Below are 21209 nucleotides of genomic sequence, written 5' to 3'. Positions count from 1 at the left end.
TTGAAGCTATTAGGCTATTACTTGCATATGTCTGCTCTTTGAATTTTCAGTTATATCAAATGGATGTAAAGAGTGCTTTCCTCAATGGCTACATTCAAGAAGAAGTGTTTGTTGAACAACCTCCTGATTTTGAAGATTACAAACATCCTTCTTATGTTTACAAATTAAAGGAATCTCTCTATGGCTTAAAGCAAGCTCCTCGTGCATTTTATGATCGTCTAACTAAATTTCTACTTGAAAAAGGTTTCAACAAAGGAAAGGTTGACACTACATTCTTTATAAAGAGAATAAATCATCCTACTCTACTTGTTCAAATTTATGTAGATGATATTATTTTTGGTTCTACTAATGAGGTTTGTGTAGTGATTTTGGAAAAATGATGCAAGGAGAGTTTGAAATGTCTATGATGAGGAAGTTAAATTACTTTCTTGGACTACAAATCAAACAACTTGATAATGACATTTTCGTAAGTCAATCCAAGTATTGTAGATATTTGCTAAAAAGATTTGACATGGATGGCTGCAAGTCAATAGCTACTCATATGGGATCCGATACTTACATTGATACGGATGAAGCAGGAAAATGCATTGAAATATCAAAGTATCAAGGTATGATTGTATCTCTTTTATATTTAATTGTCAGTAGACCTGATATCATGTTTAGTGTATGCATGTATGCTCATTATCAATCTAAACCAAAAGAATCACACTTAGTCGTTGTTAAGAGAATCATGAAATATCTTAAAGGTACATCTAACATTGGGCTGTGGTATCCAAAAGGAAGTATATGTGATTTGGTTGATTATTCGAATTCAGATTTTGCTGGGTGCAAATCTGAGAGGAAAATTATAAGTGGTACTTGCCATATTTTGGGAAATGCTTTAGTCTCTTGGTCTTTCAAGAAACAAGCATGTGTTGTCCTAAACACTACTGAAGTTGAATATATAGCAGTAGGTAGTTGTTGTGCCCAAGTGTTGTGGCTTTAACAAAAATTACGAGATTATGGCTTAGACTTGGGGTGCACTCCTTTAAAATGTGATAATACTAGTGCTATAAACCTCACAAAGAATCTTGTTATGCATTCTAGAACCAAACACATTGATATAAGGCATCACTTCCTTAGGGACCATGTCCAAAATAAGGATGTGTCGGTAGAATTTGTTGATACTCATAACCAACTAGCAGATATATTCACTAAATCCTTGGCTAAAGAACCTTTTTATGAAATTAGACGAGAATTAGGCATTCTTGATGAAATTTACTTATCTTAACATGATTATATGATTATTTGTGTGCTTCATCATGTTTATCTCATGCCTACTTGTACTTAAAAGTGTTTATGTCTGTTTAAATATTTCAAATTTTGGGTTAATTTTTTTTTCCATAGCTTAAAATTGCATAAAAATTTAACTTTTTTTGGGTCAGTAATCGATTACCCAAGTAAGTAACTGGTTACCCAAACCTGCTGTTTGAAATTCTTAATTTTTTTTTAAATTGAGTAACCGATTACTCAAAGGTGAGTAACTGATTACTCTGTGCAGATATTTATATGAAATTTCTATTTTTTTGACACTTCTTCTTCCTCATTTCAAACCCTCTACGTGGTTACCCCCCTCTCTCTCTAAAATCTTCGTTTTTGATCCGTTTTGAGTGATTTTTATGTGCATTCATATCATATTTTTACTTCTAAACACTTCTAAACCGTCATTTTCGTATTTAGTGGCCTAAATAAAAAAATCCTAAATTCTAAAAAACCCAAAAACCTAAAAACTCAAAAACCTCAATTCATGGCTTCCTCTTCTAGATCAAAGAAGCAACGCACCAATCCGACTCAAAAGAAGCAAGGAACTTCATCCTTGGAGTCCAACCCTCTTGACTTAGCGTGACTTCTAGCAAATGATGAGCAACGTAAAATCTTTGAGGAGCACTTCCATGGTCGCACTATCTTCACTCCCAAATATGGTAATCTCGAGAATTTTGAGTTTGAATATTTTTTGTTTCCTTATCTCTTTAGACAACAAAACTTTTTCGATTTTTGTTGTGAATCGAATGAAATCTATCCTGAACTGATTAGAGTATTTTACTGTAGCATGCACTTTAGGAAAAATCGTCTTACTTCCTATGTAAAAGGAAAATACATTACTTTGGATTTGAAAACCATGAGTTCATTGTGCTGTGACATACCTTATTAGGAGAACATTGCAGGTTTCGGTCTTGTATGTGAATGAGATAATTATGATCGAAAAGATTTTTATTATTCTCTGTTAGAATTACCAAAGAGGAAATAGAAACGCTTAAGCAACATGGCTATGGTGAAACTGTTAAAAATAGAGATATTCTATTTGCAGGACATCTCAAACTAGAAGGCATGTTTGCTTCATTATTTTCTAAGCTATATCATCTTACCAAAATTTTCAAACCAGTCTCAAATAAGTGACATAGAACTCCAATTGATATATGCTATGAAATTTAATTTAAAATCAATTGGACTCCGATGATAATGAGACAAATGTGGTCTGTAAGAGGAACCCAAAGCCCTCTGCCATATGCAATCTTCATAACAAAAATCCTTGAGCATTTCAATGTTTTTAATGTTGGAGAAACTAAGGTCTCGTGAAGGCCATATTGATGTGGATGTAGTCCATAAAATGGGCTTCACATATAATCTTCATGACCGGACCTACAAGCATAAGAAAGATAGACCTCCTACTCTTGAACTAGAACCTGTCACTACTAATCCCTCTGAACCTCAACCTTCTGAGTATCATGCTCAATCTTCCTCATCTGTTGTCATGCCTTCAAATCAGATGATTATGGATGAGTTGATTTCTCTTCGAGGCTACATCACTAACCGGATAGATGCCTTTGATACACAAAAGCAAAAAATCCAGTTTGAACTTTATCGTCTCTCTTCTAAGATGAGTAACATGGACGTTGATGAAGACAGTTCTGAGCTCGAGTCTTATATTACATCTGTTGTTAGGATTTTCTGGTTGTAATGTTATTATTTTTAAGTTTGAACTTCATTGTTACTGCTTGAACATCTTTTTACTTTTATGCTATTGCTCCAATTCCGTTATATCTTGATATCCATATTATTATATGTATGGGATATATATCCTATTGCATGTATGCTATATATATATTGTGCTGAAAAACTCTTGGTTTTTCTACTTTTTGATGAAGTCAAAAGGGGGAGAAAAGTTGGGAGAGTGTATTTTCTGTCAAAATTATTTTAGGCACACAACTCCAAAGGAAAGAGGGGCATACAATATAGGGGGAACATACTCAAGACAAGTCAAGAATATCACAAAGTATGCTGCTCTCAGAAAACTAATCTGTTAAGAAGATATTGGTTTGTCATCATCAAAAAGGGGGAGATTATGAAGAAGATCTATGCTCCTGATCATGACACGATTTTGATGAAGACACCAACATCACCAAAAAGAAGAAAATGAAGAATACTTATGAAGACAATGAATATTCAAGCTTCAATATATTTAAGACTTTTAGTCTAAGTCTAAATAGGTACTTCTATCCTATACTCTTGATTATATAATATTAGTATTGCTCAAAATATTTTAAAATAAAATTGAAACACTTCAAGTTTAAATAAAACAATTTTCAAAATACTGTGTAATAAGTTACTGAAATCTGAGTAACAGGTTACATGAGTGAGAAATCAGTTATCCAACAAAAACTAAACTGAGTTATCCATTACTGAACTTTGGGTAACAGATTACTCAAGTTTCAACGTTCTTGAGTAACCGACTACTCTAATATGAGTAACCAATTACTCTAAGTGAATTTTAAATTCACTGTTGGACAAAACATTTGGGTAACCGATTACTCAATGCTGTAACTGGTTAGTGAGAGTTGTTGCATCAGATTTTCAAATTCAAAGTGAATGAGTTTCAATCCAAAAGACATGGTTTAATCCAATCATTTTCTACCCTTTCAAAGAGGCATTTTGGCTGGTTGGAAAGCTTATATAATGGCATTAAAACTCATAATCAAAACACACAACTTTCATACAACTCTCACACAATTCTGAAAAATACTCTCACTATTTTTCTTCATTTTTGCACTCAATTCTTAAACTTTCACGTTACTTGAAGTAATTGTTTAAAGTTTTACAAACTTGTTGAGAAATATTACTTAGTATACAAGAGAGTTATTGGATTGCAAGTGATATTACATTTCATACTTGTAAAGGCAATCCAAGCCACTATTGTAATTCTCCATTCATTGTAAATACTTTCTTTCACGGGGTGTGATAAGAAAAGGGATAGAGTTACTTGGAAAGGTGTTTTCCAAGGTGATAAGTATTAGTGAGTGTGTAAGGTACACAGAAGTCTCAGGTGAGATATTGTAATTACAACTCATAATATTTAGTGGAAAATTTTTTGTGCTACAAGAGTACTGGACGTAGCATTTGGTGGACAAGAAGGTGAACCAGTATAAAATTCTGGTGTATTCTCTTCACCCTTTATCTCTTAAATTATTTACTTGTTATTTTCTACAAATTATTTTCGCTGCTTTTAACTCTTGATATTGCAGAAAAAGTGGCCATAATTTTAAGTCAACTAATTCACCCCCTCTTAGTTGCAATCTCAGCCTTACACAGATAGCGTCTAAACTCCACATTCAACGCCCAAGACACGCTCAATAGAGAAAGAATCACGCTCAACACAATCTCTGTGTTGAGCGCCTTAATTATAGAATTAAGAAGTTTAGTTTCTAGAACCCATACGCTTAGCGTATGTAATTGCGCTTAAGCAATGGGTGGTACGCCCGATGTAGGTTGGTGTGGTGAAAGGTCACATCTGGCTAGCTGAAAAGTTGAGTTCATCGCACATGTTGTGCGCTGAGCATAAAAGCCAACATGCAAACAATATTTATGGACTTCTAGTTCGACCAAAAAGGACACACTTGATACATTTGAATTGTAATATTCATTTTTCTAAGTTTTAGAGACTTTAGCTCACTTAGATCATAGAAACTATGTGTAAGCACTATAGGAATTAAATCACAACTCTATTTCTCATTATATTGCAATTTTGATTATTTGTGTCACCAATCAAACAACCCAATCATTTCTCATTTAAAACAATAATTATTAATTGAAGGACTATAATCTAGCAAGTCTTTATAGATACCACAACCACTTATCTTATACTTACTTGTGACATTATTGGTAGTTTTATACTCCAATTTGTTGGTTAGCACACACAACCAAAACCCCTCAAACTCGCACACACCACCTCTGTCGTCGACACATGCATGGCATACATGTTGACCAAGTCAACATGGTTGTTCTTTTTTGGGGGTGTCAAATCAACGTGGTTGCTAGGGTTCTCCGTCTATAAATAAGCATCCCCTATTCAGAAAAAGCACATCAGTTAAGACATATTTCCTCAGTTTTTTCTTCTCTCCCTCTCCGTTGAAATATTTTTTGTTCCCTTCTCATTCTTTCTTTTCATGGTATTTCAATTGGCACAAATAGTAATATTGTGGGAAATATGAGAATTGACACTAAAAATTATATTGTGAATGTATTTAAGATCAGTTCTTATAGTTGACAACACAAGCAACCATGCTTAGTTCATTTTGGTTTATGGGAGACAATTGTTTCTTATTAAGTCATGGAAAGAATGAAAATATTTTTTTGGGTGTTTCCATTCATAATGAAAAAGCAAAAAATTAAGATAGACAATTATTTACTAGTCTTTTTTATTAATAATCGTAAATAAGACCTTAAGAACCTGTTTGTGAGTATAGTTTTGGAGGGACATTAATGAAAAACCAAGGCTTTAGAGTCGTGAAATATAATTGTGAACTGACTCTCAAACATTTCATATATTTACCCTCCAAAAATCAACTCACAAACAGACCTAAAGACAAAATGTTAAGGAGATTTTTCTTCCACCTTTATCCCTATCGAATGTGATATTTGAATATATGAAATTGTTAGTAATAGGGTCGAGTTTATTACATTCTAATAGAAATGAAATATATATCTTAATCCAAAATTTTAGAATAACGATTTTATAGCCTTGTTCACTCTTAAATCAACTAAAGTTTAACTTAAAAAATATTATTAGAATGTATGGAAATATCTTAAATTATATTATTGAAAATATCTAGAAGATATTTAGATATCGAGAAAATATCATTACTATATCTTAGATTTGTTAGTGTATCTTAAAATATCTCTTAGGATTACTATTAACTTATTTTATGATTTTTTTTTCTTATTTAATTAGGAGTCTAATATTAGTATAAATAAGAGTTAATGTTATGTCTTTTATTAAACATAATATCATTATATCACCACTCATATTATTATCAAAACAATTTACTTATTTTGAGCATTCTCTTTTATTCTTTTTTAAATTAAACTATGAGAATGGGAAAAGTGATTTATACGTCAATAGAAAAACAAATATACCCTTGTTTTTCATCAGTTTGAATGCGGGTTATTTTTTAGGAAAAATTGCCATTAATTGAGGAAAGGATAATGGTAAGTTGCTTTTTGCAAAAAAAAAAAAATATCGAATTATGGTAATTAACATTTTTTTCCCGAAATGGGCAAAGTACTTCTTTATTTTACAAAAGAATAATTTTGAGGTGAGGGCTACACAAAAGAGAAAATAAAGACAATATATGTATTACCATGTATTTTAATTTTTTTATATGACCAGGAGTATTTCATTACCACATGTTTAAGAAACTAATCTCTTTTAAGTAAATGATTACTAATTTTACTAACAAATATCATTTTCAGAAATCAAACAATTAATTTTTTAACCTATTTTGAGATCTATATATTCTAATTTACATAAAAGTAAGCTAATTTTTATGCAAGTAAATGCATGATGTTGGGATGAAGTAGCGTTTGAAATTTCAGTTGATAAGTTGTGTTGATCATCACAACTTTTCAAAGGCTAGATTATATATTTTTTTAACTTTACTCAAAAATAAATTAAATAATATTAGTTGACTACGACTTCTAAGTAAACTAGTTTTCTTATTTTTAACTTATAAATCGTGTTAGACCAACATGATTTATGAATGACTTTTTCTAAATTTTAGATAAATGTATACAAAAGGATTCATAATAATTTAATAAGTTGTTATAGCTAGTGGTTGACATATTCATTTTTCATCCAAGGAACATGGCTTCGATTCCTTATTTTTGAATTTGAGGATTTTAATGAAAAATTGTGAAGTATAACAAGTAAGTATTAAACCACCAACCTAATTACCTAAAAATAATTACAACATTAACTTTAATATATTATTTAAATATGATACTTCACTAATATAGTTATATGTAAACGCCTGATTAAATTATATAATTAAGTAATATTAAGATATAACGTACATGTTAATATATTGTCAAATTATAACTTACATATAATATCAATTTAAATTTATTATTATTTAACATTAATATATACGTAAATTGTATTTGTTATTAAATATAAACACATTACATATATCAATAATTTAATACTAATATATAATATACATAAATTATATATTAATATTAAATTATTAATGTACATGTATAATTATTAATGTAGACATTATATAATATGCTATGTTAAATTATTAAATACTTCTATAAATTCTTATATGCAAAAGAAAGTAAAATTGAAATATAACTAATCTTAGTGTAATTTATGTTTGCCTATTTTACCTTTTACGATTCTAATATAATGTTTCTATAAAATATTCATTTTAATGTTGATTAGTGCTTCTTCTTTAAACTATTAGAGCAGTTTCTTAAATCCCTCTCCCATTTCCCACTTTTCATTTTGAAGGAACATTGATAAATGTTATGTAGATTAGTGCTTCGTTTTCTATAATTATTGCAGTATTTTTGTTTTGAAGGAAACATTGAATAAGTGAATTAACTTGAACATGGCATAATATATGGATGGTCTAAAATATACATTACTCTCATTTTATTTGCCCATAATAGTTTTCCATTTTGCATGTAGAACATGGATTAGAAGCAATTTACATTTTGAACATAGAATGCGGATGTAATGCAGTTTTTTATTTTGTAGAATGTGGATGATATGTAGAGAATGCAACATCAATAAAAGTTGGCTTCCATATTCAACCCACATTGCTCCTCTTATTCAATTCTCTCTCATTCCCTCTTCCAACCAAAATTTCAGATTATTATGTATTAAATAATTCGCTTACTTTCTCTTAACTTTATGCCAAAATTATGTTATTATTGTTTTTCTCTTTATTTAACATTGCTTATATTCTGTTGGATAAAATGCCAAAATAAGTTATATTATTATGTGCAATTTAAGAATCATTTGTTTATTATATTGTATGGGTCAGTAGAACAAATACTTTAACATTTATGATATAATATGCTATATTAATACAAAATGTTAAAACGTAATATATTTAAATGGTGTTATAGTAATATATTAAAACATAAAATTAGTATTACACTATATCCTCTTACTAAATATTTCTACAAATTTTTATACTCATAGAAAAATAACATTTGTCACTTATAAATCAATCATTAATAACTAGAGTATTATTTTATAATATATGTCACTTTCTGTAAGAATGTATAGATGCAGTAAGAAAACATATCATTTTTCTTACTATTGATTTCATATTTCACACACCGTTAATCAACTTTAAATGGTGATAGTTAATGTTGTGAATGTGTTTTGGTTGGTAGTTCATTACTTATCGATATATCTCATACTAAATCATTCTAATATATCCATAAGAAAGTGACATATATCATAAGATAATACTTTATTTTTTCTTGGTTTACAAATTATATGTAAACCAATGGACTACAACAACCTATTCAGTTATGAGTGTAATATTGATACATTAACAGTGTAAAAAATTATACACAATCAATACATCATTCACCATTCATTTGAATTACTTTTTCTGAAAAGTCAAACATAATTTAAAATGAATGACAAATAATATAATAACAATGTAAAAAATTCTTACATTATCAGCATATACATTTATTTCTCTTCAGTTATTATTTCTAGTTTATTAGGTCACCTATAAGTTGTATTTACCAAGTGAGACTTTCTTTTAAATGAGTCATTAGAAGTCATGTTGGTCCAACAATTACAAAATATTTATCCAGACTTTAAAATGTATTTATGATCCAATACGATTTCCCAACTAAAACTCCAAAGGTTGCTTCATGTGGCCTACCCTTTATCCAATGGTTCACTTCTATGCCAACATATATTTAGTTCACATATTATAACACCATATATTACATAGGAAAGAATGAGAGTCACAAATATAACTTCTAAGTAAAAATTTGTATTGAATTTCTTAATTTTAATAGTATGCTAATTTAACCAACAAACCATATTCTTTAGGTCCTTGCCTAGACATTCTCTCATCCTCTAACGCTCCTAAGAGTCGAAGACCAACTAGCAATATTGGAGTACTAACTATAAAAACATTTTTATATATAAAGACTCTTTCATTAATTTAGTCAAGATTAGAGATCATACGTGTAATAAAATACATCCTTCTTATTAATTTAATGATAGATATAATAAAATAAATTTACCTATATAATTTATATGTATACTTATATATATATATATATATATATATATATATATATATAATATGAAGGGGGTCCGTTTACACCCAATTTAAGTTACACTAATACACTCAATTTCAGTAATTCATTTTCTTAAATCCAACGGACCAAATATGTGAAGCTTAAAAGTTATTTAAAATTTCTCTTTTTCTCTCTCATCATTTATTTCCTTCACTCATTTGGTCCATTAGATTTAAGAAAATGAATGGATGAGATTGAATGTAATTAATGTAACTTAACTTGAGCGTAAACAAATTCATCCTCTGTATATATTGGTTCCTAACATTAGAATACCATAGTGATCTTAGATTAATAATATAAAGTTTTATGGTATAAAGAATATTCTTCTACTTAATTTAATAATACATGTAATAAAATAAACAAGTATATAATTTTTCAAGAATTGCATGTTGAAGAACATGAGTTAGGTAAGACGTATCATTTACCTGACTTTAAATGTTGATTGAGTTATTTTTTTAACTCGAATTTGGTCATAAAAAATGATCCAAACCCTAATGTTAATTGGACTTATTTTTTAACTTGACCATAGATTCACTTGAGTATAATGTACGATTTAATATATATATATATATATATATATATATTAACATTGTAATTGTTTTTTCACTATCAGCAAATTATTCACTATTCATATGCAACATTGAGTCTCAAACAAAAGTAGTACAAATTGATGGTGGATGATGTGCTGACAGTGTAAAAAACTTTACACTAATGATGCATAAATTTTAAACTCTATAGTGTATACCATTTTAGATGAAATCTTCTCAATATTACTTATTATTATGAATATGTAATATGACATATGAAATGATATATATGTATATATTTTGTTAACATTTACATATATGTAAGGTGAAAAATTATAGAATAAATAATATATTAAATTATATACACATTGAGATAATAAACATTTGTACAAGAGTATTCTAAGTCACTAGTAAAACAATTGAAAAATGTGATTAAAAATATAAAATTATATCAATGGATAAGTTATTATAACAAAATGTATCTACTTTCACAGATGAGATGTCAATTATTCCTTAGACAATTGAATATGCATATATACATATAAGTAATGGTCATGAGAGGGGTTAAACCAATTTATATTTGTTTCTTACTTAATCCTAAACATAACTAAATCTAATTTTTTGAATTTAAACTTAACCATAAACCCAATAAAATCTGACCATATTTACAAATCGAGTGAGCATATATGATTAGGTCATACTGATCCTTAGTAACTAGTACTATTGGAGTACTAATCCTAAAGACTTTTTGGTGTAAAGACTCTTTTATGTAGTTAAGCTTAGGGATGATATATTTAATAAATTATATAAGTCTAATTAATTTAATAATATCTATATCTACATCTACAATAATATCAAAACATAATTATAAGACAAATAAGTAATTGAGCATGCATAATTCATACATTCCAATTTTGTCTTCTTTGAAATATACCCATTTAGTATATTACAATTTATTTACCATTACAATTTTTTATACTTAATTTTTTTCAGTTTTTTTAATAAAAAGTAACTTATAATAGGTCATTATCGTTATCAATAACATTATAACCTATAATAGATCATTATCGATAATATACATATCTATTTCCTCTCTTTTTATTACAAATTTCATCATCATTGCCTTCTTCACAATCATTACTCTTATTTTTCATTATTTTTTCTAAGACAATAAATATTCTAAAAAAAGCACAACAATTAAACTTTTTCAACAAATATAATGGAAGGAAAGCAATGAATTTGATAATTTTATTTTCAATTTAATTTAATTCTATAAACTTTACTCTCAACTTTGAAAAATTCAATTTAGATTTATCTTTTTTGGTAATTAGATTTGTCTTTTTTAAAAGTAAATTCTATTCAATTTCATATAGGTCGGTTTTGTTTCTTTGATTTTGCAATAAAAACATTTTCAGATTAGAAAGTTTACACTTATGTACGAATTTATATCATATAAATATCCACACTTAATCATAAACAATAAAAATAGGGTTGAAAGATAAGATAGTGATAATCAACATGCTAGTATGTAATAAACTAATTTTACATGTATATATGAGTAAATGTGTTTGGATTGTGTTGTATTTCCTTTTTAAAAATTGATTCCCCCAATTAGGATTTTAATTCCAACTCTAGAATCTAGACCAAATATAAGTAGTTTAAGTATTTAACTTTGTTGTTGTTCTTGCTGTTGTTTTGTTGTTGTCTTTGGAAGTATTGTTTCATGCTGTTGTTTTACAGTTGGTGGACACTTTTTCCTATTTCTGAAAAGTGCTTTTTTGCTATTGTTCAACATCTTCTTCTTCTGTTGATACTCATTGTTTGATTTTTTTTCTTTCTAAATTATACTTAATAATTTAAACTATATTTTTTATGAGTTTTAAATGTATATGTAATGTTAATCTTTTATAATAAAAATTAATCCAAATTGAGTCAAAACCATATATAATATTTAGAATAAATCAAACATCTTAATATAAACAATTGGATTAAAGAATCCTATAATTTTTCATCTAAAAACTTATCCAAATAGACATAGTACCCAATACATATATTTATATAAACACATACCGTGTTGGTTGCGCGTAAGTATATTATCCTTGTGTTTCATAAACAAATAATAATAGGGAAGCAGATCTTATATTCTATAATGTTTGGGGCTCTGTATTATGATTTATTAAAAAAATACTTAATAGTAAATTTTTAATTTAAAAATTTTTCTCTCCTTATTATACAAAACTTATAGCACGTAAAGTGACACATATTACTCTCTCCTAATATATATATATATACAGAGAGACGTGGTTCCTGCTCCACTCACCACTTCAAATAATAATATCCCACCATCTCATAATAACACAAAACACATATGACCTCAATCTTCTCAATTTATTTCTCTCTCTCAAACTCACACATAGAACAACAGACAACTATGTTCCTTTGAGAATTACCATCACAGGTATAAACAAATAAATAAATGTTCGCAGGTGCAGTTTTATGAAGGGTTCGTTGTTCGTGTTTCTTGAAACATTGATTGTTTAATTGTTCTTTTGTTAAAACCCCAGATCCTTAAAACTTCGTTCAGTTCTATAAGGTTAGCGGCATGTATTGATCTTAGACGGTTTTATGAATATATAGAAACTATGTTAAGAAATATAATGATTGTGTTCATGGCATTTATTGTATTTTTCCTAATATATCATTTCTCTCTGTGTGTGTGGTCAATCACTTTTTTCCACTACCTAGTGAATCAATTTTTATGGGTCACAAAAAAAGAAACATTTTTTTTTCCAAAATGAAAAGAAGGTAGTGTAAGTTTTCAACAAGAATTTATTGTTTGACTGCAAAGTGCAAAATTTGTCATTTTTTTGGTAATTATGTTTGTTTATAATCTGAATCTAAATGCTTAATTTTCACCTTGTTAGGTAATATCTGTGGAGCTTTGAAGAGTTGCAGCATCTAAAATTCTGGCCAACTCTCTAGCCATATATTCACTAACCTTAGCATGTTTTGGTGTTGGTCCTTGCCTTTCTAATTCACAATTTTGTTTGGACACTCTCCATTCTCTTGTGATTTTTTGCCTTCCGACTGATTATGGCTAACAGAATTTGCTTCTCTCTACTGTGATTTTCGATACCTTGGAAGAATCTGTCGTATTTTCTGAACAATGTGGCTGTGATACCATCGTATATAAGCGATAGGATTGTATATAAACTGCTGCAAAGAATATTGAATAACAAGATTTTTACATTTTAGAACCAGCTTCATCTTCTGCTGCTATGGCCATCTGTAAATGTATGCCTATTTTTACCGGATGGAGGGACAAAAATAAGGTAAAAAATGTGTTAGATATCATGTCTTGTTTTGTTTTTTGTGAGATTGGTGTGAACCATATAATTTAGATGCATTGGGTTCACTTTGCTTGCTTCTTCAGGGTACTGAAAAATCTTCAAAAAAGGACTTTAAAACTCTACTTGCCAAAGTACAACACCCGCAGATATCACCGGAGATTAGTGATTTGAAGTCACGAACTCTTGATGTGACAGTGCCCCCTACTATTATCCAGAAGACTTCAAGGAGCAATATAAGGGTGATGAGTCTTGAGAGTCCTGTGAAGGCTGCAACTGAGGATGCTTATGAAGGGGGAGATGAGCATGATGATTCACCCTCCATCAAGTGGGAACTCTCTGATTTTGATCTCCAAGCCCATGAAGTCGTGACGAACGAAGGAGGATATGATCAAACAGATAAAGAGATGAAATTTCCCATTTTATATCATAACAAAGCGAAAAACATTCAATTGGAAGGCAACGATGATACATACAGCAAAATAGATGATGATACAATCCAAAGTGGGCATGTAAGTGATCCTGGGATTGGCAAGGCAGACTTCTCTGGTTCTCCGAAGCTCACACGGTCCTGCTCTAACCTGGAAAGGACGGGTGTGCTTAACGAGAAAGCTTTTCACTTTCTATCTTCAAATCCACAATCTTTTGAGGATTTGCAGGAGTTATCAGCAAATCAGATGGCTAATCTTGGAAGTCCCCAGTCTGTGATGACTCATGGCAGTGCTGATAGAGTGATGCTGAAAAGGCATGCATCAAGTCATGTTCTCCCTTCTAGAAGTAAAAGATTGTGGTGGAAGTTGTTCCTATGGAGCCATAGGAATATACATAGACCCCAGTTAAGCAAATCAACACAATTGCATACTGCTTTAAAAAATCAATGTGGGTACTCCTCAGACACACTCGAACCAAAGAAAGGTAAGGCTTTGATGAGGCATGTGGAATCAACCTCGCCAGGGTCCTCTTCTGGGGAATACTTCCACAAAAGCTGCATTGATAAAAATACTAATAACCAAAGGTGGAGCAGATTTCACAATGAAGGTTTTGGTTTTTCGTCACAGAACCAATGGGTAGCTTTCACGACAGAATCATCCTCATTCAACAGAGTGGATGAGTGGGTGAAAGATCTTGAAATTCAGCAGCCACTACCTGAGGATGATGATTATGATGATGACGACAATATGGGAAGCATTGTGTATCCACCTTCTCCAGAGGCTAGTGCATCAATGGCACGAAACACAGCTCAGTTGGTTCGACAATCAGATGCCAATCTCTCAAAGGAGATTTTGATTGCCAATAGCATGGTCCAGTCTTTGAGTCCAGCCTCAACTGCAGCACATATATCTGGGATTGGTATAAAAGTCATCCCAGCTATATCACACTTCTTTGGTCTCCGCTCGGTCAATTTGTCTAGCAATTTCATAGGTATAACTTCTTTAAGAGAAAAAGTAACTCTTAATATAGCATCAACTAATAACAATACTAACTATGTTAATTGGTTCTCCTCTTCATTGATTTGCAGCTAATATTACACCTGGATTTCTCCCAAAGGGTATTCATACACTTAATCTGTCAAGGAACAATATTAGCACCATTGAGGGCCTCAGAGAACTAACCCGGCTGCGGGTACTTGACCTAAGTTACAATCGCATCTCTAGAATTGGACAAGGTTAGTTTTCTTCTATATATGCTGATGCTTAATGGAGGTTTTTATTTCTCAAATTTCTTACTCTTCATGAAGTATTTTCTTCAATATAATTGTTGACATGTCTTTTATCAGGGTTATCAACTTGTACACTTATCAAAGAACTATATCTTGCCGGTAACAAGATAAGTGATGTTGAAGGGCTACACAGGTTACTAAAGCTAACAGTTCTGGACTTGAGCTTTAACAAAATCACAACAACAAAAGCATTAGGCCAGCTTGTGGCTAACTACAACTCACTTCAGGCCCTTAATCTGCTTGGAAATCCAATTCAAAGAAACATCAGTGATGACCAGCTACGAAAAAAAGTTTGCGGGCTTCTTCCGAAGCTTGTGTACCTGAATAAGCAACCTGTCAAGCCTAGGAGAGCAGGAGAAGTGCTCACTGACAGTGTTGCCAAAGCTGCACTTGGGAGCAGTAGCTGGAGTAACAGAAGAGCACCGAAGAAAGGTGGCCAAGGAGCATCGAGTTCCTCCGGTGTGCATAGAAGCAGTCTTAGTGTTACCCAGAAAAGCAAGAACAAGCCAAAAAACCGAACCGAAAGTAAATAGTTGACTGGACAAGGAACAACTCATCAGTCTTCATGTCTCTAAGACCTGATAAACTGGATAGCTATTTTTCTAATTTATGTCTACCATATATTTTCTCCAATAAGAGGTTGAGCCCTAAAGCAATGCTAAGATTGTGGCTTAGTGACGAAGAGGTCATTGGTCTAATTCTTGGAAATGACCTCTCTCTTGCAGGTAAGACTATGTACATATATCCTCAGACCCTACTACTAAGAATCTCGTGTATTAGGTCATCATTTATATATTTGTTTCAATCTGTAACCAACCCGTGGATAAGGCTTTAAAGTATTTCTTCTTGTGTTTGCTTCAACCTGTGATCATCGGTGTTTCTTTTATACCATAAAGGAGACTGCACTAGGCATTGGCAGACTCTTGTTTTAAGATTTGATGCAATTCCAATTTTGGTGTGTGTAGTAGAACTTAATGTCACCATATGGCTTTTGACAAATTCACAAATTCTATGACACCTGCTATCATATGTAACATTTGTTGTAATTGGTTGAAAAAAATATATTTAAGCTAAAATTTTAATCATTAAGTGTTTTTCTAATCAATCATAGCAAGTGATAAAAGAAGTGACACAATTTGTAGGACAGAAAATGGACAAGGTCTCCATTAATTATAATTTCTATTAGAATTCCTAATGGAATGGTACATTTGCTCTTCCAGTTAATGCAAGTTGCAAATAATTTCTGCAATATCTCATATTCTCATTGCTTCTCAAATGGTACATCGATTTGATGAAGAGCTGTTGAACCATTTCTATTAAGACCCACAAACCTTCACAGCACAAGTCAAAGGGATTTTATATAATCTTCATCTAATTCACCAATCAATCTATCACTGTTTCTCTTTTTTTATACCTGACAATTGATCTTGTATGTTGTGTTGATATACAATTGTTACTTGGGGTGAAATATGATTTTGGTTTCTATAAATATTTTGAATTTTGATTTTAGTCCTTATATTCTTTTATACATTTTGCAATTGATACATGTGGTTAGTTTTGGTGGAAAATGTGGATAACAGATATTACATTAGTAGTGTCATGTGTCTAGCCAAATCATCTATTTAGCTTTATATGTGGTTTTAGTCCCTATATATTAAGTGGTTTTGATTTTAGTCTCTGTAAATTAAGTGATTTTGATTTTAGTCTCCTAAATTAACTAGTTTTGATTTTAGTCTCTAATATTTGTAATGAATATACTAGTAATGGAAATTTTGTTTCTTGATGAATATGAACATTGTCACATTTTAAATGAAATAAAAAGATTTTTGAATGTATCAAAAAACAAAGTGTTTTAATATAAGAGTATAATATCTATAAATTGTCAGTATAAAAATTTATATATTTTTTATAGAATCAGCCATAATTAAATATGAATAATATATGATACAGTGATAATATAAAAAACTATTACGTAATTTGTGCATCTATTTTTATTTTCTTAGTACAATATTAAAAGTATGTAAGTAATGAAATATCAGATATGACCATAGTTATAAAAACCGTACCGTACCGGCCGGTTCAACCGGAAAACCGGTGAACCGATCCCCTAACTGGTATGATACAAGTGTTGAACCGGCCAAGTATCAAAATCGGTCAAAACTGGTCAAAAACCGGTCCAAACTGGTCAAAACCGGTGACCGGCCGGTATTTTACTAAACCGGTCGGTTTATACACATATATTTTTTTTTAAAAACTTAAAAATTCATTACAAGGATGACCCATCTTTCCAACCCTTCTTCAACACTTCAAGACACATTTTGGTTCCTAACATTCGTGTGTAATCTTGGAGTACTGTCTGAAAATAGGATTTGGTAGAAAAGTATAATATCCATATAAGACAATTTTGACTCATTGGTGTTAAATGTTAAAACTCTAAATTTATTTGTTTTATAGAGTAAGTTGTGAAGTTATGTCATTTACTTATACTTTGTGGTTGTTAAGTGATACTTTTGGATTGATATATGTTTTTTAATTTAGACTTTGAATTTGTTAAAGACTTAAAGTTGTTTATTTATGTGAATTTTGAGTAGATTATAGATATGAATTATAAATTTGAGTATCTACCTATTTGAATTTTTTTTGTTATAGGTATATATATATATAAATATAAGTAGGTATGTCCAGTTTAACCGGCATGCGGTTAATTACTGAACCACTGGTTGAACCACTGTACCACTATACCAGTACCCTGACCGATTTAATAACCAGTACGGTTTTAACAACACTGCATATGACATTTACCACCCAAATGAAAACTACTTAATTTATAGGATAAAATCGAAGCTACTTAATTTGTAAGGACTGAAATTAAATCACATATATCTAATATATCTATATCTATATCTATACTATATATAAAGCCAAAACTTGAAATAACTTCTCTCATGGTGTAATTTTTATTTCCTATATTGCCCTTAACATTATTTAATTTTTACAAAAAAACTATATAATCCTAAGCAACTACCACCAATACATTAATTAACCACATATCTCACCTTAAATTAAACAAATAAAAATTGAATATGTAGTATCACACAATATTCGTTGGCAGGCACGAAGTGCCTGTACACACTAGTTATATATAAAGTCAAAACTTGAAATAACTTCTCTTATGGTGTAATTTTCATTTCCTATATTGCCCTTAACATTATTTAATTTTTACAAAAAAACTATATAATCATAAGCAACTACCACCAATACATTAATTAACCAATATCTCACTTTAAATTAAACATTATCATAATCACAAAAAAATATAATATAAAGTACAAAGAACACAACAAATACATTTTAATTCAAAAAAATGAAATATATAAAAATTGAATATATAGTATCACACAATATTCACCGGCAGGCACTTCGTACACACTAGTATAATAAGTGTATATACTTATATATAATTAATACACCATTCACTATTTGTTTATATTATATATATTCAAAAGAAGATCAATGATAATTTAATATTAATGATGAATGATACAATCAAAATATAAAAAAACTCTTAACTACTTACATTTTTCTCAAAATGTAAATGAATGATACTAGGAGAGATATGAGTATATGACATTCTCGTGTGACCTCTATGGCTCTATTATTTATGTCAACATTTTTATTCAAAAGTAATGACTGAAACCAATTGCAAAACATTTTCAAAATATAAGATTAAAAAAAAATCAATAAACAAAATTTAAAATTCAATACATTTTGTAAAATAATACTATTACCTTGAATTTATATTCATATGCTGGCACATGATTACAGCATATCCTGTTGCACATTGATGCCTTTCTTTAACACTGCTAATATCCAAAAGGATCGTATTTCAATTGCAATATTGAAAGTGGATATTGGTGTTTGCCCATATAAACATAGTACTTCTCAACTGGCCAGGATTTTCAAAATTGTACAAACAAATTGAATTATTTCAAGAGCATTTATGCACTGATAGTATAAAAATTATACATAGTCAGTGCATCATTCACTCTATATTTACATTACTTTTTTTAAAGAGTCAATAAAAATTAAAAAAAATGAATAAGTATGATGCAGTAATAATATTAATTTTTTTTACCGTACATCCTTTTTTCTCTTATCTCAATGCTATCAAGTACACTTGAACTAAAAGTCAGAACTTCTAAACAAGGAAGCCAGAAAATCTCATAATAGTGCCCGTGTTAGTGTCATGTCTGTGCAGGACATGTAGTTGTACTAGACACTTTTTAAGACTTCTAGTTATATTCTATAACGTTTATAGTTCTTTTGTTGAATTTTCCTTTCTGGTATCTTATTCTTGTTTCCTTCCTTGTGAAAAGGCAACAAATTAAGCGAAACAGAAATCACATTACAACAAGCTTTGTTTTAATAGACAGGTTTATAGGACATCTAAACTGGGAAAATCCCACCAAATCATGTGTAATCAATGAAATAGCAAGCCTGGCTGATGTTGACTGTTTGAGAGCCGGTAAACAGAATAATATCCGAGTTTCACAGGTTAGGCCAATAGTGTAATAAGTGAGGGATTCACATGTGTTTTAGGGTGAAATTACACCAATATCTAGTGTTCTAAAATATATTTCAAAGTATGTAGAAAAACAATGAACTTTTAATATATTTTTAATTGTCATAAAATATTTTTATTGATATGAAATATGTTTTAGGACAATAGATCTTTGTTAGCATCTACACTATAATTTTTTATATATATTATCCTTATAGTTAATATTTTTTTGTTTTTTTATACCATAGTTATATAAAATTATACTCATATTATTCTATTTATTATATTATAATATATTTTATACTCATATTATTCTATTTATCATATTATAATATATTTTATATATGTACAACTTGTACCCCACATATATCTAGCTCATTGAACAAAATTAGTTCTTAAAGTTAAGAAATAAGTTAAGAATGGAGTAAGAATTGCACCAAATTTTTACACTCCTATCTATCACCCAAAAGTCGTGCAAGAAATTGCACAACCACAAAATTAACCACAAAAGTGACAAAACCAATAACCGTAATTTGTGAATGGATGCAAAAATCAAAGGGAAGGCATGGGAAAAATGTTGGTATAAGTAAAGAATGGAGCACAAGCTAGTGACCAATGATTGAGAAATTAGTAACCCTTAAAAGAATATTAAGATACTTCTTGATATGAAGTTGATTGAAGTGAATAACACTTCTTTGAATGAAACTAAGGATGAAAGAATGAAGAAAGAAAACTCTTTTCTATTAACAATGAATAAAGTGATTTGAATTGAATGATGAATCATGAAGAGTATACACCTATTTATACACAAAGATAAAATCCTAAACTACCTAAACAAACTTAACTAACATTCAGAATGATAAAACACATGTACTAAAATAGCTAAAACAATTAAAATAGAGTTTTCTTGTGACTTAAGTAAAGTGTGCCTGTTTTCTAAATCCAAGCTCTGTTTATTGTGGACTTTGCTTGGATGGCCTTGATGCATATGCAGGCTTGAGTCATTGTCTTCTTTAGCATCAGCAAGATCTTCATAGACTTTCTTTTTGTGTAGCCTTGAGTCATCTTCTTGATCAATCTTGTCCTCGTCTGTGATGGCCAAGCCTAGGCATGATGATTTTGTCATCTGGCCAGACTTGTTGTAGGAGTGTCCTGGATGCTTTAACTTTGTTGCTGCCTTTGGTGGGCCACAAGCTAGGGCACATATGTCCAGTAGACCAAGCTTGGTGTTGATAGTAGCATATTCCTTAGGTCTCAATGGTTTAGTGAGTGCATCTGCAAGTTGAAAAACAAATTTGATGGGCAGAAGTTTTACCAAGCCCCTACCACATTTTTCTCTCACAGTATGGGAACCCAATTCTATGTGCTTAGTTCTTTCATGAGAATCTGGGTTAGTG

At 30.2% G+C, this 21209-nt stretch overlaps 1 protein-coding gene across 2 annotated transcripts; it reads left to right on the top strand.

Moving 5' to 3' along the window:
- Positions 12521 to 16137, top strand: LOC109344274. Of its 2 annotated transcripts, none has more exons than XM_019582981.1 (5): positions 12521 to 12642; positions 13109 to 13516; positions 13618 to 14953; positions 15051 to 15197; positions 15309 to 16137. In XM_019582981.1, the coding sequence occupies exons 2-5, from the start codon at positions 13463 to 13465 to the stop codon at positions 15782 to 15784; spliced, it is 2013 nt and encodes a 670-aa protein (XP_019438526.1). In that variant the 5' UTR covers positions 12521 to 12642; positions 13109 to 13462; the 3' UTR covers positions 15785 to 16137. The 2 variants fall into 2 exon arrangements, with proteins under 2 accessions (XP_019438526.1, XP_019438527.1); XM_019582982.1 differs by having other exon boundaries at positions 12521 to 12691.

This window comes from Lupinus angustifolius, chromosome LG03, assembly GCF_001865875.1.
Source record: "Lupinus angustifolius cultivar Tanjil chromosome LG03, LupAngTanjil_v1.0, whole genome shotgun sequence".
Lineage (NCBI taxonomy): Eukaryota > Viridiplantae > Streptophyta > Magnoliopsida > Fabales > Fabaceae > Lupinus > Lupinus angustifolius.
This window is presented reverse-complemented; position numbering and strand designations above follow the sequence as displayed.